The following is a 25771-nucleotide window of genomic DNA, read 5'->3' on the forward strand; positions in this document are numbered from 1 at the left end:
TTTCCAAACCCCAATTAAGCTATTCCACTTTAATTTTCATTATTAAAAATTATACAACCCATAATAGGTTAAATATAAATAAATAAATAAAATAAGCTCCACAGTATTTGTCCATGTGTCATTCTGCAGTGCCTACGTCGATGAACGATGCGTTGTGCTTTGCATACTTTGAGGCGTATTTCCTCTCAGCTGTACTTCACCCAAAATCGACGATCGTTTGATGGAATGGACACGTTTCCAGTATCCTAGATTGTAATGGCCATCAGCGAGAACCTTTTAAACAACTCATTTCGTCTATGTGTTAAGAAATAAACCTAAGGAAACATAATTGCACCACAAAGCAGCTTTTTGTATTCTTTTCTGTTCATTCCATTTTTTTTTATTTATCGCCTTTTCTTCTCCATTCCTTCGTTCTTCTCCTTCTCCTGTTTACACAAAATTAATCCTTCTGTTGTCCACCTATTTTCTCATTCGCTCTGCCACTCTGCCACCGCTAGAATATTGCTTCTTCAAATCTTCTCATCCAGTTTTGCTCCTATCTATGTGTGAAATCATCGACACGCGTTTCGCAAAAGAAAATGGTGTGTGTATGTGTGTGGTTACGAGTGTTCTTTTTTTCTTTACATAAATAATCGCACGAAACAACTCGCATGGCTGACCACACCGGTCGGTGTACTGGCCGAGAGCAGGCCAGTCCAAATCCAAAGCCCCAAACTAGAGCGTTCAGTGCGTTGACACACACACACACACTTTCGTGTGTCGCTTTTTTCTTTTTGTTGTCTGCAAACAGTATCTTTAGGATTATAATAATAATAATTATAATAATAATAGTAATATTTCGTTATAGAATAATAATATAATAATAAATGACTATTTTTCTCGTGTGTGTATGTGTTTGTTTTTGCGTTTCGTTTTCGTTTTCGTTTGTTTTGTTATTTGTGTTTGTCTGTTAATCGCCACCGTTGCGCCACCATCACTTGTTTTCCTTTTTCAACTTACTTTTTTGACCACCCAAAAGTATTATTAGGAAGTGTATTAGTGAAATCTGTTCTTCTCCTATATGCTTGGGGAAATTTTAAGGGGTTTAGTCTGTTTTTTTTCTAACCTTCTTGCCTTAAAGCCCTCAACAATGTGGATGGCCACGCCAACTAGATGCATGTTCCAGTGGGTTGCTAGATGGTTAGAAAAACAGCCACAGGTCGAGAAGTGCCACTGGCATAATGTGTAGATGGGTTGGAAAAGTTCTGTACAATGTGCCGGTGTGTGTCGCTACTGCGTTTGTGTGAGTTAAACGTTCTTCAGCAGCAGATCGGATGTGTGGGGCTAATTTTGGCAGCATGTTTCCGTTTTTTTTCTCTTGTTCATTTTTACAAACCCTTTTTGCATGCACTGTTCCAAGCGATTTGATTATTATTGAAAGCTTATGGCGATAAACGCTTTCAAAGCTGTACCTCTCTCTCTCTCATTTTAACCAAAATTATGACGTCTTTAATCAAAAGCTTGCTACGTTCGTCATTAAAAAACAAAAACAACTCAAATCACTTTCCCTGCACACGATCGTAGTAGCCTTGCATGGTACTTACTACCAAAGGAGATGTATAGTATATCCAGGTGTGTGTCAGAGAGAGAGAGAGAGAGCCAGAGCGAGAGAGAATACGGTCACGCGCAACTCAAAAAAGCAATGGCGACCTGATCGATGCTTCGGGAACGCACCAGCATACACACCTTCTCGTTCCAGCAGCTACTACTACCCATATCAACACCAACCATACAAACGCAAGCTACAAAATCACAGTCAAAAATGTACAATCTATACGACAGCGGCGCGTACTTGTAGTGCATGCCATGAATGTGCGAGTGTACGTGTGTGTGTATTTTGCTGTTGTATTCACTATCGGCGGGAAGGATTACCAACTGTCCTTCCCAGCAAGCTTAATTGCACACAGTTTGTAAAGCGACGTGAAAAAGGACACTTCGGACCCGAGAGCGCGATGCTTGCATATATATATGTATAAATGTACGTTTATATGTACTGTACCCACACACACGCGCGCAACGCAACGGCTTTTGTTTGCTTTTGATTATCATACAGTATGTGAGGTAATATATGAGTGTTTGGAAACATTCGCTTGCGAAAAAAAGGAAAGCCGGAAGCGGAAGCTAGGTTTCGAAAACAGGAAAGCGTTCTCTCTTTTCGAGGAAAAAAAGGTTTAAATAAGAAAAAACCCGTCTACAGCTTGCGGATACACAATTCGACAGCGCCAACCCTAGCAGCAGGTGAGTTGAGACCCGCGCGCGAGAGATAGAGCGCTTGGGCCGGATAAGCGGAAGGTTATGTTAAATGTTTTGTTGTAAACTTTCTTTAACCTACCAGCTAACAACAGCGTGTGATCGCAGGAGGGGATGGCCACAAAACATGGCCCTTCTCCAGTGGTTTCCCAACGCAGTAAGTAAGCGAATGTACGACGGAGGACGATGAGTTTGTCCTCCGTTGCGTTCCAAAGCACGTTTGCACTAACTAACGAATGGTGATGGCGTTTCTCTTTGTTTTGGTGAGCTGGTTTCAGTAGAACAACTCGGGAGATATTATTGACTTTCGTTCGTGTTTTGTTGGTTCGTTTGTTTGTTCATTCGTATCGTGTATCTCCCGCCGTGTCGATAATGTCGATTTTTAGTGTTGCTTCTTTCCCGGCGCATTCATCATCCCTTTTCGATTTACCTGAGGCAGCGTAGTAGTAGTAATTGTATGAGCGTCTTTTGTTTGTTTAACTTTTTTTTCCTAGCAATTTGGTACTATATTGGGTGTGTGTGTATGTATATATATGGTTTGGGGAAGGAATCCTCGTGCATTACCTTTCACATTTTTTGCAGCACAATTTACAAGCAGTAGCACCAAACGGCAATCCGCTAGTGGTTGAGGAAGGTGTACATCGATCACATGGCCAGGATTTGTAGTCCCACTCATTGGTCGATCGTGGTGCGGTAGGGTCGCCGGTGCGGTTCCGGCGTGTAGTTGATGCGGGTGCGCAAATGTTGCGGCGAACCGGGCACACTTTCCGAACCGCGTCGTGGCGGCAGGGGCGGTGATGGGGAGGTAGAGTTGAAGCTGAACAAACGAGGCAAGGCAAGGTTGTTGAACGAGCTATTTATTGTTCTTACTCTTCTGTAGATACTTACGGTCTTCTGTTCAGCAAGGGCGATCCGGTATGGCCGAGCTGTTCCAGTTTCCTTTGCAGAAGTAGAGGCGATTGACCACGGTTTAACCTGCAAGGAACGGGATGTGTTATAGGTTTGGTGAATGGAGGTGGTAGTTTCAAATTCAACTAAATCTACCGCATTTATAGGGTTCCTCAGGTCAGTCCAACAGGGGTTTGGTATGACCGGGGGGTTCCTCATTGCGCTTAGGATTGCTGAACAAAATTCAATTCAAGCATGACGAGTCTGCGCGTTCAATGTCCCGTGGCTTCAACTCGGGTTCTGTACCATGCCTAACGCGTTCAGCCGTGATGCCGTGGCCTGACGAGTTACACCAAGCACGGCTGCAAGCTCTTCTTGCGTTTGGCAGTAAAATTTCCTTCAGTAAAGCCTTCTCGAAAGCGCCGAAACCAATCCCGACACCTTGTTTCGTTTAGAGCGGCTTCGCCATAAACACTCGAAAGCTCTCGATGCGCTTCGGCAGCCGCTTTCATCGCTCGGCAACATCTCCCGCATATGGCGCTTATCCAGCTCAAAATTGGACAGAACTAGGAACTTTTATTCGCACGCAATAATCACTTATCTGATTAAGAACTTGATTAAAGACGTTTGTTAACGTCAAAATCGCGCCACATCCCACAGTGGCCCCATCGATTTCAAAACGGCCGTTATTTATTTGCGGACCCAATACCACCCATCTGGTAAAAAACCCCTTAAAAGATGTTGAATGTTGCCTCCTTGTTGCGATATGAAGCCGATAGGACCCAACAAAGGACAATCAAGTGAAGGAGGAGCGAGCAATAACTTACCTCGGCGGTGGATCGGGACTGCGGTGCCGTCGATCGGTCGCCGGACTGTTGAGCACGTGTGCCATGGGCGGTATGGCGGACGGAGGTTGCACTATCGTGGACGTTGCCGACGCAGCGGGAAACGCACCCGTCGAACCGTACATCCCACCCGCGCTAGCCGCCCCCATCATCGTTCCTCCTCCTACTCCTCCTCCTCCTGCTGACATCACGTCGTAAGGATTCGATGCATAATGCTGCTGAAGGTGGAGTTGCTGCTGTTGCTGCTGTTGTAGTTGAAGCTGCTGCTGATGGTGCTGTTGCTGTAGCAGATGTTTCTCCTTTAGCGTCCGCTTGTCGCCAATGGTGGCGGTACCGACGGTGCCCGCTCCACTTGCCCCCGTGCCATTGTTGCTGAGGTTAAGCTTCACGAACGAGGCAAACTTGCGCTTCATATCTGCAAAGGAATTGAACCATCCTGTGTGTGTTTGTGGTTGTTTTGTTTGGTTGGTTTGTCGATCGATCATATCGAAGCGCAACGGATACATGGGCGTGCCCAGGCGTGTATGAATGAGCGCAGCAGCAGTGTGTGTGTGTGTGCGCAAGATAGACACACAGCCGTTATCCGGATGGAAGGGTGCAAGATGAAGGGCCAAATGTTTAATCAACAATGTACATAAAGCGCAAATAATATGTATTGATCGCGCGCGCGCGCACACACACACGCGCACAAACGATCGTGAAGGGGGCAGCGTGGCAAAAGGCGAGCGATCGAGCGAGCAGCGGGCAATTGCAACAGAACGAAACGACAAACGACAAAAAGGAAAAAGAAAGATAGAAGAAGAAAAACAAAACGAAACTCTAAATGAGTGCATTCCAGTATGAGTATGAGGAGACGATCTTCGCAAGCTACACGAAGCTGTTGATGCATGCGACATCTCGAGCGATATAAACGCGCACGTTACCTGCTTCCTCTTTGCTACCTTCCGGAACTACCACCATCCCGCCGACACCACCACCACCACAACCACCCCCGTTGCTGATACCGCCCCCGAGGGGTCCGTGTCGATGAAGCATCGTGGCCGCCGCACTTGTCTGGCCCGGCTGCTGATGGTGGTACATCGTTTGGGCGGTGGTTGTGTAGAGCGGGCGATCACCGGTCACCAGGGTAGGGGCGGTGGTGCCACCTCGATCGATCACCTTATCACTCCGCCCGGCACTCTTCATGCCGCGGCTGAACGTGTTAAAGAAGGACGACGTGGTGGATTTGTGTTCGTGGTGTACGTAGAGCGGGATTGCGCTTTGGTGTGGTAGGTTGGCGTTGCTCAGCACCGGATGCACGCCATGGTGTACGGTGCGGTGCGAGGGTAGTGGGCTGTAGCGGGTTGGCCGTGGCGACGGTTCGCTTGCCGAAGGAACTGGGGATGGTGAGGAGTACCCGTAAACAGCTTGCTGGTGCTGCTGGTGCTGCTGGTGCAGTGCTTCCCTTTGCTGCTCGATCAGCTGATTCTGCTGATGGTAGAATCGCTGCAGAACTGAAAAACGCGGACAACATTATTAGCAGGGCGTACTTTAGCACAGTCGCTACTGCCAGCTTACCAATTGGACTAGTGTTTCCCTGAAGATGTTTATACTGTGTATCCGTATCCGGCGCATCGTGCTGGGCTTTTCGCAACAGCAACAACGGTGACGACGGATTGCTGCTGCTGCTGCCGCCCGACCCAGCCCCACCGTTCGCGTAGATGTTTGCGGACGCGACGGGCACGGGTGGTGCGTTGGAGGAGGCGCTGGCAAGCTTCGATTCACCCGGCGGTACGGATTTCCGCTGTGCGAACGGTGATGTGGTGAGGTTTTTGAAGATGCTTTGCCCCAAACTGCTCAGCGTCGATTCCTTCTTGGGGCTGCCGTTGCCGTACTCGGAGGCGGTGCGGCGCGACAGGAAGGGCGAGTGTTTGTACTTGCGTGCCGGTTCGAGCGATCCGTTTCGCTCCAGCCCTCCGGTCGTCGCTACCGGTACTGCGCTGGTGCTAGTAATGGCACTTTTTGGCTGTTGCATTTTCGCTAAATAGTAGGCCTGGGGCGATGGGGACCGGCGTGGATCAAACGCGGCCGGAGAGGAAGACGAGGAGGTAGGCGAGTAGATGGTGGTGGTGGTGGTGGTGGCGGCTGGTGGTTGTGGTGCTCCTGCTGCGGCCGCCGAGATGGAGGACGATGAGGACGCTAGGCTGATGTTGCTCAGTTTGCTCTGGAGTAGTTGCTGCTGCTGTTGCTGCGATCGTTGCTGCAGGCTGCTGAGGTTGTTAGGCGCTTCGTGGGCGATGTGGGGGGATAGGATCGTTGCGGTCGACTTGATCGGGATGGACGAGGCGGCGATGGCGATGGTTTGCTTTTGCTGGTTCGATTGCGCCTGGACTGCTTCCGTCAAGCTTCCCAGCGGTGTCGGTATTCTTCAGATGTGGTTTTGGTTGAGGGTGGAAGAAAGAGGCCGCGATAAGACAGATAGTAGAGAGAGAGGGGGAACAGGAACATAGAACCGAAGGGAGAGAAAGCAGGGAGCACAGCGAAACGAAAGAAAGAAGAAGAAAGAGAAATAGAAGAAAAACAAGGATAGAATGAGTGGAAACTAGCGTTAACGAGAGCACGCACAACACTTACAAACGACCCACATTGATATATGTATATATGTATGTAATGTATGTACAATAATGCTACGCTTTTGTGATTTTGGGACAGTTGTTGTTGGGTCTCCTATTTGTTCGTGATTCTAGCGCATATTTGGATAACTTGGCCCGTTGCTATGCTTGTACATTTTCCCCCACTATCTAGCAACCGACGGAGCAACCTTGTTCTTCTGCTGTTGCTGAGCAACCTTTTGAGAAGCAGCTACGCCACCTGGATCGTTTCACTTTGATCAACTTCATACTCATAGCGTGTGGATGTTAGTGGTTATTAGAGTAAATGCATGCACAAGGAACTCAGAGGTGTTAGGAAATAATACAAGGGGCCGAAAAAAACACAAACATACACACAAAGAAATAAAGACAAATACAAATGCAACATAAGCAGGTAAACATGGGAAAGGGAAAGGCAAAGCAAGACACTAGCCCAATTTTGCTTGGATATTTGAGAACGTTTATGCTCGTGGCCGTCAGTATGCGTGTGTTGGGAAAGTGTGTGTACAGACGCGTGATGTAGATGTGTGCGGGACGACAGCAAGCAAGTGAATAAGGACGCGTGTATTACAGTAACGTGATCGTAAGTGTGTGTTGATAGTGTGGTATACTTACTCATAGAACAACTTAAAAATTACTAAAGAAATAGTTACCTACAAATAAGAGAAATCAAATTTTAAAACAAACAAATAGCAAAACGGACAAAACGGAACGGAAAAACGGGGTGGTGAAGGGTGGTGGTGGAACATTTTGTTTCTGCTCGAAGACAACTCATTAGGCAAACCATTAGTACGAGTCTCACGTAAGCAATCGTTAAGAAGAGCAACAAGGGAGTTGGTAGGCTTCATTCGCTAAGAAAACACGCTCACGCGGACAAACAGCTTTGGCCAACACACATTTCAAACAAACCAAACCAAACACTCAGACAACTGTCCGAATCAGTTGCACATTCACTGGCAAATGTGTGCAAAACATGCCGTAAACTCCTTGCGTTGGGTGGCAAAGAAAACACGGATCCAAAACGTCGGTTCGGACGGATCGATCGTGTAGAGTACATTTCAGTTTAAAGATGGGAAAAACTAACAGGGCCGAAGGGGAGGTGTAGCGGCCGTTTCCTTACCTGGTTTGTTCCGACGTTGCGGTCCAGGTTGGGGGTGAAGTGACGGAAGCCGACGAAGCGGTCGGAGGCGGTTGCGGGCTCGTTAGCTGAATGCCACAGTTGACAGCCACATTGCGGAACCATTCGCCCACGTTGATTGTGGTGTCGTGCTCGGCACGCTGCAGGAATGCATGCCGCAACAGGTCCGGATACTTCGGCCGGGCCTGATAGTCCTTCTGCAGGCACAGCTGCACAAAGTCCCGAAATTCCGGACTGAAAGGTTGATCTTCGGGCAGCCGGGGCGGATTGGAGGTGAGCACTTGCGTGAGCACCTCGAAATCGGTCACACAACCACGGTACGGAAAGACGCCAGTGGCCAGCTCGACCAGCGTGATTCCGAGCGACCACACATCTGCCCGGATGTCGTACACTGTTTTAGCTGGATCGATTCGTTCCGGCTGCAAACAGCATGAGCATTTCAATAGCGTATTAGCACGGGAGGGAGAGATAGAGAGAGAGAGAGTGGTCATATCTTACCGCCATGTATGCAGCGCACCCGGCGGAACGTGTACGGGCGTTCGAATCCACCAGCCGGCCACTGATGCCGAAATCACACAGCTTAATGTTGCCCCGATCGTTGATCAGGATGTTCGAGGGTTTCACGTCCCGGTGGATCACCAGGTGGTTGTCCTTCAGATAGGCGAGCGCACGTACCGTGGCCACCGTCACCTTGCCGAGTATCTCTTCCGGCACCGGTTTCTTGGACTTTTTCTGCAGCTTGTCGAAGCACGTTGTCATCAGCTCCATGCAGATCCACACGTCTGCATCGGTGATGAAGCAGCCGAGACACTTTACAATGTACTTGCAGTTTTCCGACTTCAGCACCACATCCAGATCCATGATGATTCGTTTGTTTTCTTCGTCGTTACCGGTGCGTCTCATTTGCTGCAATGTGGGGGAAAAGAAACCGGGCATGGGTAAAAAAAAGGGAACCGCTGCGCACGACGGCATATGTGACCGGCGCCTACCTTCACAGCAATGATGGCACCACTCGGATTGTGTCGCATCTTTACCACATGCCCGCTGGTCCCGTTCCCAAGTTCGCCCAAATCCTCCAGGTCGCTGAGCTGCGTGCGATAAATCTTATCGTTGATCTTCAACAGTCCGCTTTTGTCGACAATCTTCTGGAACTTGAGTTCCGACTCGCTCCGCCGGTTGCCGGACACGATGGGCAGGTTCAGACCTAACGATGGTCTATTGGCTGGAGAGATAAGAGAGAGAGCGCACAAGGGAGAGCGAGAGGGAGAGATACGTTAGCATGGATGTCCGATTGGGTGTACGAGCGCGGTCGCATGCTTACGTCCTGATCCGCCGCCCATACCGCCGCTTCCGGTGCGATTGAACCGAGCCGTTGGCGGCTGCGATGAGATCGGCAGGGACAGTGAGGGAGTCGAGCGAGGGTTCTGGATCATCTGTTCCATCATCGTGATGCGGTTGTCGATCGAACTGCCGGACATGGTGCTGGTGCTACCGTTCTTGCCGACCTCGTTCTTTCTGCTGTCGGAAGGTGCGGCCGGGTGCGTTCCCGTCGGTAGCATTGACTCCTCCTGGGATGGGGTAGGTGTTACTGCCCCGGCAGCGCCTACCCAATATCGCTCGGAAAGGCCCTGAACGGTACGCGGGTAAACAAAGCACCCGATGCGAAGGGACCGTGCCCGTTCGCGGAGGAAAACGGTTCGTACCAACTGCTCCTTCGCTGTACCTCACTGCACCTGCACCACGGCGCTCCGCATCTGACGGTTCCGAGCCGCGGTTTCGCAAACACAGAATCGCGACGCTGCACGGAGAAATTCGATGGCGTTTTTCGGGAACAGGGAAAGATTTTCACCAGAAAATATTTGATAAATATACTTTTCTTTTTCTTTTCTTTTTCTTTCTACAAAGTGATGTTTCGAAGCTGTCATTGAGCTGACGGTGCAGGGTTGAACACGACCGTCCATGAGCGATGACAGCTAGTGGAAGTGTTTTTTTAATAAAATTTGTGGAAAATGTTAACGTAAATCTTAACAAAATGTGACAATGTTTTTTTAATCATGAATTTCGACTAGTAACCAGTTTAATCTTTGCATTTAAAGTAGCCGACCTTTGTATTTCCCGATAAGATGATTCCCAGTGAAAAATCTACGCCTCTGAGCCGGAACGGAATGTAAAGTATTGAACGACGCTTTTTAAACGAACACCCCGGCTGTTGTCACTTGCAGCACCGCAAAACTGTGCAAAACAAAACCTTCTCATTGTAAACAAATACACAAAGGACTTGAAACTAGCCGGGGGAAATTTTCGACAACTATCCGGGATAAGAGTATTATCGAACGGAAAATGTCCCGATTGCACCGCGATTACGCGATTGGCCTAACGCGGTCGATACTGGACGAGATAAAGATGGAGGTCGAATCGCACTCACAGCCCGGTCCGTCGTCAAACAGCGGCACCAACACCACCACCATAGACGATGATCTGTACGAGGAGGAAGTAACGTTGTTTGCCGATTTCGACATCTGCCTGGAGGTGGACGATCCCAATGCACACATCAAAGTGATCGGCATCGACACGGAACATCCCGTCATACAGGTGAACGAAGAGGTGTACCGGGGGACGGTTGACTTTGCGTTCGGCACGAACGTATTCTTCGAGAAGGACCCGAAAGCATCCGCCACCATAGATCCGGTGTTCGAAAGCAACATCAAGGACCTGTACCGGTACGTGGGCAGCACGGATAAGGTGCTGCGCATGAAGCGCATATTTGTCAACGCAAAGGATCAACAGAAGCAGGGACAGCCGGCAACAGCTAGCGCGATGGCGAGCGATAGTTCCGACGATGAGACGACCGAGGCAGATATGGGCAAGTACGAGGTGAACATGACGTACGAGGACGCACTGAATTTGCATCTCCAGGAGGGCTGTGTCGCCAGTCGGCACATTGCGGAAAATTTGAACGGTGAAGCATTGATGCAGAATCGCCGGATTAAGGGCGAACCGATGACGATGGACGATTGAGAGGACATTCGGTTTTTTTTTTTCGATGTATGTGATAAGTAAGATAGTCCTACGTGTTTCAACTGCCTGTTCCGCTGCTACAAATACACTTTTTACATAAAATGCATTAAGACGGGTCTTGTCGATAGGTTTATTTTGTATACGATTTATATGCAATGTATATGTGTAAAAATACGCTAAACAACGAACGCTACGAAATTTCGGGGTGGTATTGCTTCCCTGTGTCCATTGGAATTACACGGTTCAGTGGGAATCATCGTGGGAAGAAGGGATGTCTTTCAAGTGCGGTGGTAGAATGGGAAGCTGCAATATGACTTGCCTAAACGAAAAAACGAATCCACCGACGTCCACTTGTCTATCACAACATGGGTGGGGTGGCGATGGGCACATCATCAGACGCAATGTCCGGCAGTGTTGCGGTAGTAGTATAATTTCGTCTTGTTCTCCTCCATCGTTTGCTACTTCAATTCCAAGTACTGCATGCCCTCCTCAACCGCTAGCACCGATCTGAGCGAGCGCGCGCGCGTTTGGTTCCCAAACCGAAACCAAAACCGAAAGCTACTGTACGGTCCTAAGCTTAATCACCATGCTAAAGAGGCGCCACACGTACGAAGATTAAATCACTGTACGCCGTTTAAAAATGGATTCTTATAAGCCAGCATGCGTAACGCGAATATGTGTGTGTGTTAGTTTCCTTTCTCCTACCACACCAAATCCCAATCATGTGTTTAGTAGTATATTGCAAATCCACATCATCCTGATGCCCTGTTCTACCTGATTCTATCGGACCTGTTGTTTAGCTGTGCTTTATACAATTCAAATTCTTAAAACGACGGGGGAAAAAACCTTACGCTAAACTTCCTTATCGCAGACATTCTTCACTTCCATTTCCAACACTGCTCGTTGTTGCACACTTGCATTTCTTTCCTTTTCCCATCTGCTCTCTGTATAAGTTTTCACAATAGTAATAATATAATACGTAGTAGTTATACGAGTAGTGATAGTAGCAATAATTCTTGTGTGTGTTTTTTGTTTCCTTTTCATCATTTAAACGTAACTGCTTGCTTGCTCGCGCTTCAATTGATCACAATATTGTTGCCGCTGCTGAGTTGGTTGGCCGTTGTCTGGTATCTTTGCTTCATCATGGCTACACTTCCCAACCCAACCCAACCCAACCGAACCAACCGTAAGAAAGAATGCAAAAAAGGCCGATATCTTATGATCGCCTTTGATCGTCGAGGAATGTTTTTTTATACGTTAATAGTCTGACTCTTGGTTTTTATCCCTCGCGCGTATAGGCGTGTAACTTCTACTACTAGGAGGCGTATGATGTTTAATGGAAATAGGCAGGCAGGCCAAAATTCGTACGAGCGCTTCCGAAACAGCGTCTATATTCTATTTAGTTCATAAAAATGGCGCCACTCTACTAGGGCTGCCAGGAAGATGAATCCATACATGCATTTGCACATCCTTGGAGCGGAAAGATCCAGCACGAAAGCATCCTAAGGCCGAACGCACCTAACGCACACTATCTTGTCAATAGCTTATTGTATGTTTGAGGAGGGGAAAAACAGAAATGGAAAATTCAAAAATCGAAGGGAATTCAATTATCAGGCAAACAAAAACTGCCACTGATTAGAGCGCCACTAAAGCGCTTCTTCTACCGGGTGGCTATTCATTCCATTCGACGAGCGCTGCTTCTAGTCGATGCTGCTACTGGAGTTGGGCGCACACCAGCGCACCAACATTAAATCGCATTTGCCTGCTCCTGCAGCAACCACATCCGGGGAAGCGTTTCCACCTAAAAGCTAAAGTGTATATACTGTACAAAAAGCTGTCCCAACGAGACACGCTAGAACAGCAGATCGGTGACGCGCGTGCCCTGGCTCCAGTTGACCGTCTGCTCGTCCGAGGCCGGCTTCAGGTACTGGATGCTTTCCGGTTCGGCCGTCCCGCTGCTGAGCAGCAGTCCCGGTTCGCCGGCACCGTTCACGATCGTGTCCGATGGCCCGTTGCCGGTATGGCCGTTACTGTGCACACCACCGTTCGATCGGTGGTGGTGGTACTGGTGTTGCGGATGCGGATGATGATGGCCGTTCGGTACGGTGGTGTGGTGCGGCAAATGGTGCTTCTGCTCACCGTTGTTGGCGGTTTGATGATGACTATTACTGCTGCTGTTCGAGGAGGTAAGGCTTCCGTTCGAGCCGGTGCTGCTAGCCGTACTGGCGGCCGACGGGGACGGCGTGCGGGTCACTCCCAGCTCGAAGGTCGTGTCTATGGCGGCTTTTACTGGGGTATAACTAGCGAACGGTGCCGAACCTGTCGGAGCGCGAAAGAAGAACAAAGAGAAACAAATGCAAATTCAGTACAGCGTGTCCGTGGGGCGGTTTATTTACTAAAGGTATTATGATAAGTAATGAAATCGAAATAAATGTACACTTGAAAGGGTAAGAACGCCAACGACTGTTTGGTCTCGTGTTAGTAGGGATCGGATGCTCTCTACACGGTCGATTCATTGCCGATGGGAAGCACCACTAGACGCGTGGTGGTTGTTAGTGGGGTGCGCGGTTTCTGATGAACCCTCCGGAAGTACACGGTCGTTTCGGGTGTACGCAGTACGAACGGTCCCACCGGTGGACGCTGGTGATGATGGCGATGAAGTTGGTGCAGGAGATTGTGGTGATTGCGTTGTTTCTGCTGAGCCCACCAATTTTGCTGCTGCTGAGCGGATGAAATAGCTTTGTTCGCTTTCACCGGCCTGCCAGCGGTTGCAGGTGGCGGCGGCTGCTGATAGTGGTTGCGACGGTTGCCGGGAATGCCGGTTTGATCGTGACCGTATTGTTGCTGTCGTTGTATCGTCTGCGGGCGAGTCTTCAGGACAACTGAAGATGCGCAGCGTGTGAGAAAGAGGTCAGGTATGAGTAAAAGAACAACATGGGTGCATTCTTTCTCCTTTCCCCCTACTACTGGGGAAGACGCGACACCCGAAGGCATGCGAACCAACGCCATCGCGGTGTCTTTTGATTGACACATACGCGAGGTGCGTTGGCAAAGACACAGAGCAAATAAGGACAGCGCGAGTGAGAGAGGTCCAGCAGTCTAGTGTATGTATTTAGCCATGGTGATGCGAAAGGTTATTCCGGCAGAGTAAGTGCCCCACTAGCGATGGGTGATGTGTTTCGCAAGCTAATAGCCAACTCTAAATGGATGTAATTAGGTACCGTGATGGAACAACGATGCCAATGTGTCTGGTTGTGTGTGTGTGTGCCAAGAAAGGAGAAAGCCTACAATTAATCATTTTGCTACTGCAGGCTTAAGCAGAGCCATCAGACGAATTAAAGCTATAGAACGAATATTTTAACGTCAAACGTTTTTAAGACAGACGAGGACTTAGTGTCACGAATCTTGACCGATCCGCCCAACAACCATCCGTTGTGTTTCTTAATATATCTTTAAAGTATAGTAAAAAAAATACAGCGTTATCAGTACAAAGTCTGTACTAGGCAAAGCAATCGCCAAGCTGCAATTAACGAATGTCTCTGAATGTGAAGCTCCTACTAAGAGTCTAAATCCATGGAGAAAAATAGGTAATATGGAAGTACTTCCCGATAACCGATGGCTTCGAGCGTAACAACAACGTCTCACTACTAGAGGCTCAAACAGAGCCAAAACAGCGGTTTTTAAGACAGCCATGGTAGGTGTCTTCTTGAGCTAATGAGGATTGTTCTAGATTATTTGAAAATCCAACTCTAGATATAACATTTCGAACATTACCAACCTATCTATGTCACCTATGCGCGGATTAATTACCCTTTCTTAGATGGTTCAATAAGATTCCTCAGGTACAAACTTAAGACGTCTGTGATGTGTGCCCATCGTTGCATTTGACCCCAGCACACAACCTCGTGCCATACATGGAACAACATTAATCACAATAAGGCGATAAATCACCTGTTTCTAACCTCAAAAAACACACGCACACACAAGGCACGGATAAGAGGAGTTCGCCAGATATTCATCGTTTCCAGCTGAGTGATCATCAATTCCAAACACACACACACACGCACGATGAAAAACAAACACAGGTTCGAACAACCCACCCACTTCTGCCCAAAAACCCCGTTGAGTCAGCCAATACACCCGGGGGGTTAGGGGCCCGGTTGCATCTCCCGGGAAGATTTTACGGTACTTTTCGGATGAAATATGTGTGGAACCATAATTTATCGAACACCGATCGGGAGAGAGAGATGATCTGACGCGTGTACCGTTTTCTTTTGGGGAGTCTTTTTTTTTTTGTTCGGCCCGGAGCTTTCAATGCTCCAACCAATTAGCCCCGACGGGGTGGCTGGCGGCGGAAGGAGGCGAGCGTTTCATGCATCATGCATCCCGTTCTATTTTCCTTGCCTGTCACGCTGCGATACCGGGTCAGATGAAACGGAAATTTTCACCGGTGAAAGCCTTGCCGTTGTGTCCGTCGGCTGTATCCACTAAGGCAGGCAGGCCGGCAGGCGCGCCATTCAAGCGTGATCGAGTTAACAAGTAACTTTTGTCGCATTACGTACAGTGGCTAACGATTGGACAAATTGCATCAAAGTTGTGTTAATGAATGCAACACCAACAGCCACCGGCTGGCGCACCTACTACCTACGATGACTCCGGTGGATAGAGCGCATCGATATGCTTGTTGCTTCAAACCAAACCCTTCGATAGAAAGTGATAGTAGGGTGGCCGTGTGTGTATTTAATACTTTATTTTCACTGCTGGCTGCTTAAGCTGACGAGTGAAAATTAAACAAACACGATCGCATGCCGAAGGATGCCCCGTGTGCCGGAGCCAGCCGCCCAAGATGGCTAGACACACACGCCACACATAGGGAGCACACTACAAACGTGTTGGCAGGCACTGTTGTAGATGGTGGTGGTGAATCAAAGGGAGAGGATAAAAACAAACCACCCCAGCCTCAGCACACACACCAGTTTTCCCGAGCTGGTAGTTTAGTCAGCTTAGGCTCAATTAAAATGCCGGACCATATTTTCCCTCCTGGCTGTAGAGACCCTACCCTGTTTGGATTTTCTTGACCGTCTTGCCGCCTGCGATAGTGTAGATCGCGATAGCCACCGACTGCACACCAACTGTTGGGGGTTTAAGATGTCTCAAATCGTCGTTGCTGAGTGAAACGCAGCTCGGAGAGAAAGAAGATGGACATGAATGTTGCATCTTGGCTTTACCCAGTAGCTGCATTGCACTGGCCATGCCATGAAGGCATATCGTTGCTTACCACGATTGTGATGGCGGGAAATTCGCTCGGTTTATCTGATTACCGGGCAATCGTTAAAAATATTTGATGACTGGACAAATTTGCGGTTCTCCATCATATAACATACCCAGACTCGCGTCTCCTCACAAACACAAAGGCATCGATCTATTACGAAGGGAACTTTCAACCTGTCGTAATGAGGTTGGCGCGACGTGCTAATGATGCGTCACCGAAATGGTATGTAACGCAAGGCTAGAACTACGACCCCGTACGTATAAGGTTAAGTTGAGCTTATCGGCATAAAACAAACCCGTATCCCACGTGTCGCCCATTCCCCATACAGGAAGTCATCAGACGGGGTATGGGTCGGAAGCGATTCTCGCCAATATCCGGTCTATTTCCCTTTTTACAACTATTACATCCACACACTGGTTTTACGCTGAGTTTTTCGATTTCCCTGCTACCGACGCAGAAACAGGCCTAACAAACGTCCGTCCAATGTGTGGCTAATTTGCCGGCGGGAACACCCTTACCATACTCTACCTACCTACACCTACTTCTGGCTGCGTGTCAACAGTTTGGTGATTGTCAGCCCATCCCTAACCTTAACCAACGAACAAGCGATTTGCGAATTCCTTGCGGGAAACAGAGTGTCTGCCAGAGCTTTCTTCCCGTGGCTCAATGTTGTGAATGTAAAGGAGGAGACGGAACACACAAAAAAAAAGCTGTGACCGACTCTGTTTTATACCGTTTGCGAGTTTTCTTTCGCCAATTTTCTTAGCCAGTTTGCAAAAAAAATAACTCGCGACAGAGTGCTTTTTCCCGTTGGTTTGCGAACGAACGAATTGGTTTTCGTGGCGTTCATGCTGCTGCTGCTGGACGCAGTTTTGCGCTCATTAACCTAGTTTGAAGCAGTCCGGTGGTATGGTATGCCGATTCCACGTTCAGTCCCCCGAGAGAAAGAGTTTTTCATGGTACGGCTGGCAGGTGACAACGTTGGAAAATTCCTCTTTCGTTTGACACCATCAAGAAAATCCTTTTCCCAAAAATACAATCGATGGTGGAAAATTATTGCGTAAAGCTCAGTTTTCTTTCCTGATGCACTTTCTCCTACCTTAAGCCTTCTTTCTCATTTCAAGTGATTAATATCATAAAAAAGGTTACAAAAAAAACCCCCAAGGCTGACGTCAATCCGAGCTCTGATGACCTCCTAAACACACACACACAGAGGCACACTAATTTTCCTTCCGTAGCAAGATTGGATCTCGTCCGATGTTGCATCACTCGGCGGAAGGTTGCAACCGAGCGAGATGCAATTGCACACTAATAAATAAATGCACCCCCCCGCCGTCTGGGGCATGGTAGTTGATGGCAGTAGATAAAAATTTTCGTTTTCGTTTACGAGACCAATCTCCCAAAAGGAGCTTTCGGTCAGTGGGCAAAACACGCCGTTTGTTATGGCCCACACAAACCCAACCGACCGACGGTGATGATGCATCTCTGCTTCTCAATGTCCAATCAGTCTCAAATTTCGGATCGAATTGCAGCTGATGCAATATTGCAATATTACACTGCTCGTTGTGTGTGTGTGTGTGCAGTCAGCGGAAGAAGCTACGGTCGATTGACGTTGGGAAGATATGAACACGGATCCTTGTTTGGTCGGGAGCGCGTGTTGTGCAATCGTCGCCGTTAATTGGATGCCACCAGACATTGGGCTCCGGAACGAAGAAACAGTACGTCAACGTTGTGTGTGTGTGTGTGTGCGCGCGGTGATTCTTTGTCTCTATCGAGTCTCAATCGGGTTGCTCCATTTCTCTAGACATTGTAGTCGAAAATAAGATCCTTCACAACATGATTACTTACAGTAAGAAAGATGAATTTGTCTGCATTAATTTTTAGAACAAGTGCATGCGTTTATTTTCACAACAAAACCTATTTTAAAGTAACTCTAATGCTATAGTCCGTTTGATTTATCTTCAGTAATCGTTTGATCCATTACAGACAGTGTGAGCAGATCTCAACTGTTTACTTAGCTTGCTTCTATTTTAAGGACCATGTGTTTATGTTGCAACAGAATTCCATAGCTATAAATGGGCATGTTCTTGTTTAAACCCGAAGCGGAAGTAAACATTGCCATGTACTAATAAACATAAGTTCTAAGCCAATCAAGTACTTTCCTGCAAGATGATCTTCTCGGCACACACTTTCTACGTGACATGATTCAAACCATTACTGCTTGTACAGAATGAATGTTTAATATGTTTTAAATACAGTGAATAAATTCATAAGACTTTTTCTTTTATCAATATAACATAAGCAATGTGTGTGTGTGTCTAGGTGTATGCTGTATTATGATGCTCTTGCTTACCGAATCACGACGTTATCCCAGAGTGAATGTCTAGCGCGCGTGGTGAGAAGGAAGGGACGATTTTTTTTTCGTGTGTGGGTGCGCAGCATGTAAGTGCCGACAACAGAGCGTTAGGTTATGAGTGTGGGCCGTTAGCAGCGTAGAAAACGAACGAAGAAAATTACGGAACGCACAAAGATTACACATACGACTGGTGGTACTACTACTGGGAGGGCGGGGGGGGGGGGGGGAAGTGGTACTAGTGGGTAGGGTTACGGGAACGTTACGGGAAGGCAAGCGCGGCAAACACTTGCCGCACGGCTACAGGACATACTTGAAGTGTTGCTGGGTGGGACCAAACGGAACTCTAGGAGAAGGAGAGCAAAGACAGTGGGATGGACAGGCGTTGGATGGTTTTGTTTGTGTGTGTTTTCTTTTTTAAATTACTACTACTTAGCTTAAACAGATAGGTAATCTAATATAATGATTGCTACCGACATCACGAAGCGCCCTATCCGAGTATCGGAATCGGATCGTGATGCAGTACGCAGGAAGGAGACGACGGGAAGCAAGGATCGTGGGTCGGTGGTGGTGCGGGATGGGAAGGTGGTGTCGGACACTTACCAAGTGGCACCGAGGAGAGGAGTTTGTTCGTGTGCGAAAGGAGCCCGTTGTCGGTGAACGCAGCCGCCGGTACCAGGCCCCCACCGTTCGTCGTGTCCGTACCGGTGGTATCCGTATCGTCGTCCCCTTTCATATCCAGCAGGGACGTTTCCGAAGGATACTCGTACGTGGAGGTAAGCGAATCGTCGAACTGAATTTTGAACTGCGAATAAAGAAGGAGAAAACAGGTACGCGATTAGTAATATCTAAAATGAAATATTTAAATATAAAATCTACATTTAAAATGGATAATAATCCTGTGTGAGTTTCATCTTCTTGGCTGAATGGCATGCCGGTCAAGCCAGGCTAGAATTAATGATAACAAACGTTGTTAGATGATAGTCAAGTCCTCACACTACTACGTGGGAATGATCCGAGATGGGATTTGATCCTGGATTCTGCCGTGTGAAGACCGGCGTCGCTATCGCTTCGGCCACCAAACCGAGTGTGAAGTAAATATTGAACATTATGGATGAGCCCTCTAGCTACATCACGATAGGGGACTGAATTTCAAACAACTCAATCGACGACAGCAAACAATTTCAGCGAGATCGAAACAATTATTACGGTCAACCACGTGTCAAATCAAACAACGCTTGTTCTAATCGAGAAAGGTGACAAATTTGGTATCAGGAACCAAATACACATGTGCATGCGAAATCCATCAACCCATACACCACGTCGTCGCTCAGTGTAGTTGCTGCTGCCGTTGTGGTCAATGCTGTCGATTCAGTTGTTTGTGGGGTACGAGTTTTCAATTTCCACATCGTGCATGTAATATGCGCAACAACAACAACAACAACACTTGCCCGCTAGTGCTCTGGCCCCCAAATGGCCGACGAAATGGTTCCGACAATTGGACCACTAAAAAATTCAAACCACCACAACCCGCCCAACTCCTCACTCTCTGTATCTGCGGGTCTATGGCACGTCAGAAAAAAAATACGACCCACACGCACCACAACGATCGACAGGAAGTGTTATTGTGTGTGCGCGCATTCGCCATTAGCGCACCAGTCCGACCGACTGGGAAGGGGGGAGGTTTTCGCTTAGATTGAATGTGGGTCGCGAAAAGTAAAAATTACAACACCGAAAGGTAACGCTACACAGGACGGACGGTAGCGGACACGGAGTTTCCACCGGCGTTTCCACCGGCACCACCCCCCCTCCCCATTTCGAAACCAATAGAGACGCGCGCGGGTTGCATTATGAGCTGGAACTAACGCTCGCTGCCACTCTCGGAAGCCCCAAACAATTAGAGTGCCTAACACAGAGACGCGTACACCTGTATGTGTGTGTGTGTGCGTGAACGAGAGGGCGAAAAAAATTGGGTGGAAAATCAGAAGTAAAGAGGGAAAAAACATGTGCCGTACACAACGCCCCGGGGCAGGTTTTGGAACTCGCTGGAAAAATACAAACGAGACCAAACGCGAGAAACGCCAGCCAATTCCTCCTCGGGCGGTGCCGGAGAGGCATGCAGGCGCCAACCTCCCCTCACCCAGCACACCCTTTGTCGCTCCCTCCAAAGAGAAACAATAAACAGCATATATAAGAAGGAAACAGCAGCAAGGCGAATAAAAAAACACACAGGCATCAAATATCACCCACTTCCCAGTTCCACCCCTATCTAGTGGGGTATAGACCAGGCAAAAAAAACACAACATACCACCCTCACGATCCCACCCATCCCATCCCACCCACCCACCCCACTAGTTCACTTGGATGTGTCTCGCAAGGCGCGCGTGTGTAAGTGTGACTCGTTGCGTTATTGTGCGGCCTGCACTTCCGCAGCACAATCACATCACACGAGGAGACACGAGGTGGTTGGGTCGTTTTTTTTTTGTTTGAAGGTGGATGACCGAGTGGGTGGGAGGGAGTTTATAAAATAGTGTCAGACCGTGGATCCATCGAGTGCGGTCTGGTACAGCGCCAGAAACGAGTGATTATGACCTATCAAAACATAATTTACTGCTGGCTGACTGCTGCTGCTGTTGCTGCTGCTGGTAACGATATTGTTTTCACTGTTTTCATTTAAAGCTGTGCTTTTCCGTGCGTGTTTGTACTTTCTTCCTCGGCCACGCTTGATTCACGCCAATCCGACCTACCACTCGACCGAAAAAATGGACCTCGTCGGGTGTGTGTGTGTGTGTTTTTTCGTGAGTGAGTGGGATAATATATGACCCTTTCTTGTGCCGTTTGGTGGTGATATGACTGACCTAGCTGGCTTCGTCCCACCGGAAACCAGCACCACTTAAAAGCTAAGCTGATATGATTCGTTTGGTTTTGTCAGAATTCACAAAATAATTCTATCAACAATCTTCTTTTGATTTAAAACGTATTTTGAACTGCTCAATGTTCCATTCCGGAAATGACTAATCTCTCTTAAGAGAAGCTACTCACTCGGGAAACATTCCGCACAAAACGGAAGTGGCGAAAATTACGACTTTACACGAGCCGTTTGCTAATAAGGAAGAATAAAAACCAAAGAAGCCACCATTCTGATGCTCCACTATCGATGGAAATGGAATATATTAGACCACTCGGGAAAATGGGCAGCACTTCGACTTCTTTTCTTCGAGCTCCCCTCGCAGGCCACCACCAGAACACGGACGGTGAATCACTTCCAAATGGGTTTCCCGAAAAGCGCGCACCCTAACGGGTTCTTCTTCTCCAATCCAGCTTTGGCTCCGTAGCATGCATTTCATTACGCTTGTTAAAAATCTTCTAACTGCATCGGCGGTCTCCGGCGGAAAGATTCAAATGGAACCCCCATCATGAACAACCAATTGAAGATGGCGGGCATTCTCTTCTGCCCCCTTCTTTTTCACAAGAGTGATGTGTCTTCCGCCTGGTGGTCGTTCCACAGGCCAATCGGAACGGGCATTTGTGAAATGCAAACCCATCATCAATTACACCGCTTCGTTTTGCTGAATGAAAATTGATCACGCCAAGGAATGACCCCAGAGAGCGGTGGAGTTTGTGATGATGGAGTAGACTCCGCCGGGGCTGCATAAAAATCACTCTAGTAAACGAGATTTTCATTGAACGGATTCGATCGTTTGCGTTTGGGTAAGAATTTGACTAATGAGAAATGAACACACGAATCCCGTCCGTACTGTGGGGAACTTGTCACTTTAGTCGTCACATCACAAGCTTCACTGGATTTGGCATTTCGGAGGTTTTCCATTTCGCTGAGTAGCCATAATTACTTCGAAGGAAAGTCTTTGTGGTAAGTGTCGACGCAGTAGATCGAATAAAAAAAAACAAATAAACGACTCTCTGAAATTCTGAGCTCTTGAATTCTCAATTCTTAAATAAATTATTTTTTTTTAGGTAGACCATTAAAAAACAGAGATTTTTTGTTGAAACTATCATAAAAATATTTTCTAGGATTTCTCTCAATTTAAGTAAAAATTTAAAATAAATCCCTGGTAGTTGTATTAATTCAGATAGTTGTATCAATAGCTAGACCGGTGTGATGTATATGCTCAAGTCAGTAAATGTTGGGCAAGGATTTTTAAATAATTTTCCTTTACTTCTAGACAACTTGTGCCACAAAATTAAGTATGTCAATTTGCGTTTCACACCTTCCGAAGCATAGTGCAGCAATTTATTTCCCATTATCCCCTTTTCATCGAGTGGACAGATCGAACCTAACCTCTTACAATCAAGGTGGCGATCGTACCTCTACTTCCCAAGTATGGCGAACGCTGATCTCAGCTGGCACTCTATATTTTCACAAACCCTAACACGACCCCGCTTGACACAACTCGAACCACTACTTCAGTAGTGGCCGAAACAAACGACGCCTTACGTGACTCCTTTGCGCACACCATGGAACACCTACGGGAGAGGCATGTCTCCTTACAGTTTATACGATTCAGCAATACTACAACATGCTCTAACACAAACTGGACTACCTCCTTATGCTGGTCACGGACAATTTGGTAAGTAAAGAAAAAGGGAAACCCCCCTTTCGATGCATTTCAATCACGACGATCAACATCTGCAAATGCAGTTGTGCACTTGGTAGTGGTGTGTGCGCGCTGCTTTATCCACCCCAAACCGTGACATTACTTAAGTGCATCGATTTGTCCGTTGGAGCATTTTTTTTCCTGCTTGCTATTGCTCGATTTGGAAAGATCTATTGTGACAGTTGAACCGGGCGACTGTGAACCTGGTGCACTCACTGCACTGCTCAGGCTCCGGTAAGCGATATAAAGGCGATAGATGGCGCAATCAATAGATTGCACTGTGACCGAACCGAGGGGGCAAGGCAAGCACAAGCACAAAAAAACATCAAATCTATTCATCAAACAAGTTCGAGGAAATGAAAGTGGTTTGCGATTAAATTAACAAACCAAGCTCCGCCAAAGTATAACTTTCCACACGCAAACATAAATGAACATAACAAATTGTCCATCCAGTCGGGGGGTTTTTTTCGCTGTTGTTGCTAGCTACACCGGTTGGCTTTTCATTTATATTTCACACTCACATATGCTGTTCACTTCTTTGCCATTTTCCTGGGTGTTGAATAATCGCCAAATGGCCTGTTGCCACTAGTTAAGTACGACTTGCTACAAAACAGGGTGTATTGTCTGCAGCAAGATGCCGCAACCAATTTTTGATGAGCCTGCTCTGGCCGGCCTGCTGATGGGTTCCGTTGGCTGACTGTCCCCTCTAATGACCTTTTTGAGTACGTGTCACGAACTGCAAAACGTGTCGTTTTGTTTAGTCATCTTCGCACGGACGCATTTGTTTACACTTTTTGCTTCTGGTTAATTGAATAAACATTCTTTTATTTCCCATAAGTTTGACCGGCATTTCAAATAAAGCGTGTGAAGATGAAGAAAGCTGGATATAAGCATGCTAAGGACACGGCCGGCGTGTCGAGCTGTTAAACTGCGACACCACCTGGCTTGATTGGATCGTTTGAACACCCTCTCGCGCAAGGCTCGCAGAACGGGTAGCACGTGCTTCCCGACAAATGCAATCCGATTTCCAAAGCTTAGTTGCAAAATTGCATTCACTCGAAGCTACTTTGAATGGACCCGGAGTCAACAATAGGTCAAACGAAAGCGAATGCAACCACATTCTATTTTCTTTGACGGTAATGGACTCCTGCATCGCTTTCTGCCCCTTCTGGCTATTCTTTGATAAGCAAGCGCTTTAAATGGTTCGTATTTGCATTGGTGGCGATCGAAGGGCGCCAACCAAAAAAGGTAGAACCCAACGCTCCTTACAAGGAACGCACACAGTGACGCATACTCGTCATGGTCGGTGCACCGCAGTTACACAAATAGGAACTAAGCAAGAATAAGCAGACAGAGAGGGGGGACGTGGGCCCTTGGGGTGCTAGACAGTTGTCTAGAGTTGTTTTATTTTAAACACAAAAAAGTGGCAAAGAAAAGGGGATACCGAGAGAAATTGCAACCGTGCCCATCATGCACTTGAAAGCAACGGCAAAACGTGAGCCAGAGTGTGTGGTATTGATTTAACGATTTAAAGCTCGTGAGTCATCGTACGTTAAGCAACGAAACCATCTTCCACATCTACTGTTTAGCTATTGGAATATATGTTATTGCCCTTAAAAGATGTCTATTCTGGCTGGCATATGGGTCAGTTTAGCTTCGATTTTGCAAAGACCCATTCTCATAATTGCTATAAAATATGCAACGAGCCCAAAGTACGCGCAACGTGTTCTCGGAAAGACAAATGTGTACACAGTGCTCTATTCTATCTGCGCGTTCTACTAATTTTGCAATTCATTCGATGCGACCTCGAAAGTCGATTCAATTCAAAGCTCGCCGCACACCCTTCCCTTGGGCCACCACCAAGTCTTTGTCCAACGAGCCAAGCGACCAACTCCAAAACTAACAAACCACAACTATGAACGAAAGTGCTGCTCGGACGATAGCGAGGCGTCGCGCGGCATGATAAATGTTGCCGAGCGGCGTACATTATTACCACACAGATATTGAATGTACCACCAGCACAGTGTGACGCTTAAAAGATTCAACTTGGCGTGTGCCCTTCAAGAACGAGACCGGTGTGCCGCACATCGAACCGATTGGTGGGGAGGGTGGCGGCACGACCGCCGTCTTCTTCCAGCTCGATGGTCGCGCGTGTGCATCGGCAGGGTTTCTGCAGGACAGCCATTTGGCGTGCGCTGTGAGGATTGTTTGTGATGTGTTCTTTTGGGTATTAGTAAGAGCGCTTTTGTCTGCAAAAAAAGCAGGCCTGCCAGAGGGTGATCAAAGAGTGCAGAACGGTAGACAGCACGGCCGAAGGAACGCTCGAAGGAGAATAATGCATCCCAAATTGACAGCACAATGACAAACGAGACACATTGCAATGAGCAAAGAGTGCAAGGGCTGCTGCATCGTGGCACATCGTGTCCCGGTGTTTGTTATTTGTTTTAAAGCATTCATGCACAAGAAAAGGAAAACCTCCCCCAAAAGAGCAACGCGAAAATGACAATACATGAAAAGCTCTTATCTCTCTGCCAACCGACACAAGAAGACGGACGAAAAACACGGCCCTCCCCCGGGGGGAGTCCTTTCTTTTTTGCAGACATTTGCATAAACAACGACCATTCACATGATGCCTTCCGGAAAAGGGTGGTGGTGGTTTTTGGAAGACTTTGGTTTTGTTTTTTTTCTCTCCCCCCCTGTGCAGTTTCTTGTTGTTTGCGGA

The 25771-nt window shown here is 47.6% G+C and overlaps 3 protein-coding genes across 17 annotated transcripts in view; 1 reads left to right on the forward strand and 2 right to left on the reverse strand.

Moving 5' to 3' along the window:
• Positions 1-345: 345 nt before the first annotated feature.
• LOC118506654 (dual specificity mitogen-activated protein kinase kinase hemipterous-like) lies at positions 346-9716 on the reverse strand. Of its 3 annotated transcripts, XR_004905528.1 has the most exons (10): positions 9112-9715; positions 8780-9012; positions 8289-8696; positions 7773-8209; positions 5580-6427; positions 4946-5515; positions 4005-4458; positions 3178-3264; positions 2854-3106; positions 346-2719 (listed from the first exon to the last, which is right to left on the reverse strand). XR_004905528.1 is itself a non-coding variant. In XM_036044069.1 (9 exons), exons 1-9 carry the CDS (start codon positions 9347-9349, stop codon positions 2962-2964), a joined length of 3399 nt encoding a protein of 1132 aa, XP_035899962.1. In that variant the 5' UTR covers positions 9350-9716; the 3' UTR covers positions 346-2961. The 3 variants fall into 3 exon arrangements, 2 of the variants coding, with proteins under 2 accessions (XP_035899962.1, XP_035899961.1); XM_036044069.1 differs by having other exon boundaries at positions 346-3106; positions 4005-4437; positions 9112-9716; XM_036044068.1 differs by having other exon boundaries at positions 346-3106.
• A 266-nt stretch (positions 9717-9982) lies between these two features.
• Positions 9983-11133, forward strand: LOC118506658. The gene has a single exon (XM_036044076.1). The coding sequence runs from the start codon at positions 10131-10133 to the stop codon at positions 10806-10808; it is 678 nt and encodes a 225-aa protein (XP_035899969.1). The 5' UTR covers positions 9983-10130; the 3' UTR covers positions 10809-11133.
• The window catches only part of LOC118506651, a 61094-nt gene continuing 46228 nt past the window's right edge, over positions 10906-25771 (reverse strand). For 11 of the 13 annotated variants that reach the window (XM_036044063.1, XM_036044061.1, XM_036044062.1 and 8 more), the window contains 2 exons: positions 19037-19238; positions 10906-13127 (listed from right to left, as the gene is read on the reverse strand). In XM_036044063.1, coding sequence (XP_035899956.1) covers positions 12661-13127; positions 19037-19238 — 669 coding nt within the window. In that variant the 3' untranslated portion in view covers positions 10906-12660. Of the gene's footprint in view, positions 13128-13245; positions 13691-18433; positions 18464-19036; positions 19239-25771 lie in introns of all 13 variants that reach the window. The other 2 variants (XR_004905527.1, XM_036044067.1) reach the window with 2 other exon arrangements.

The sequence above is a fragment of the Anopheles stephensi genome, chromosome 2 (genome assembly GCF_013141755.1).
Source record: "Anopheles stephensi strain Indian chromosome 2, UCI_ANSTEP_V1.0, whole genome shotgun sequence".
NCBI lineage: Eukaryota > Metazoa > Arthropoda > Insecta > Diptera > Culicidae > Anopheles > Anopheles stephensi.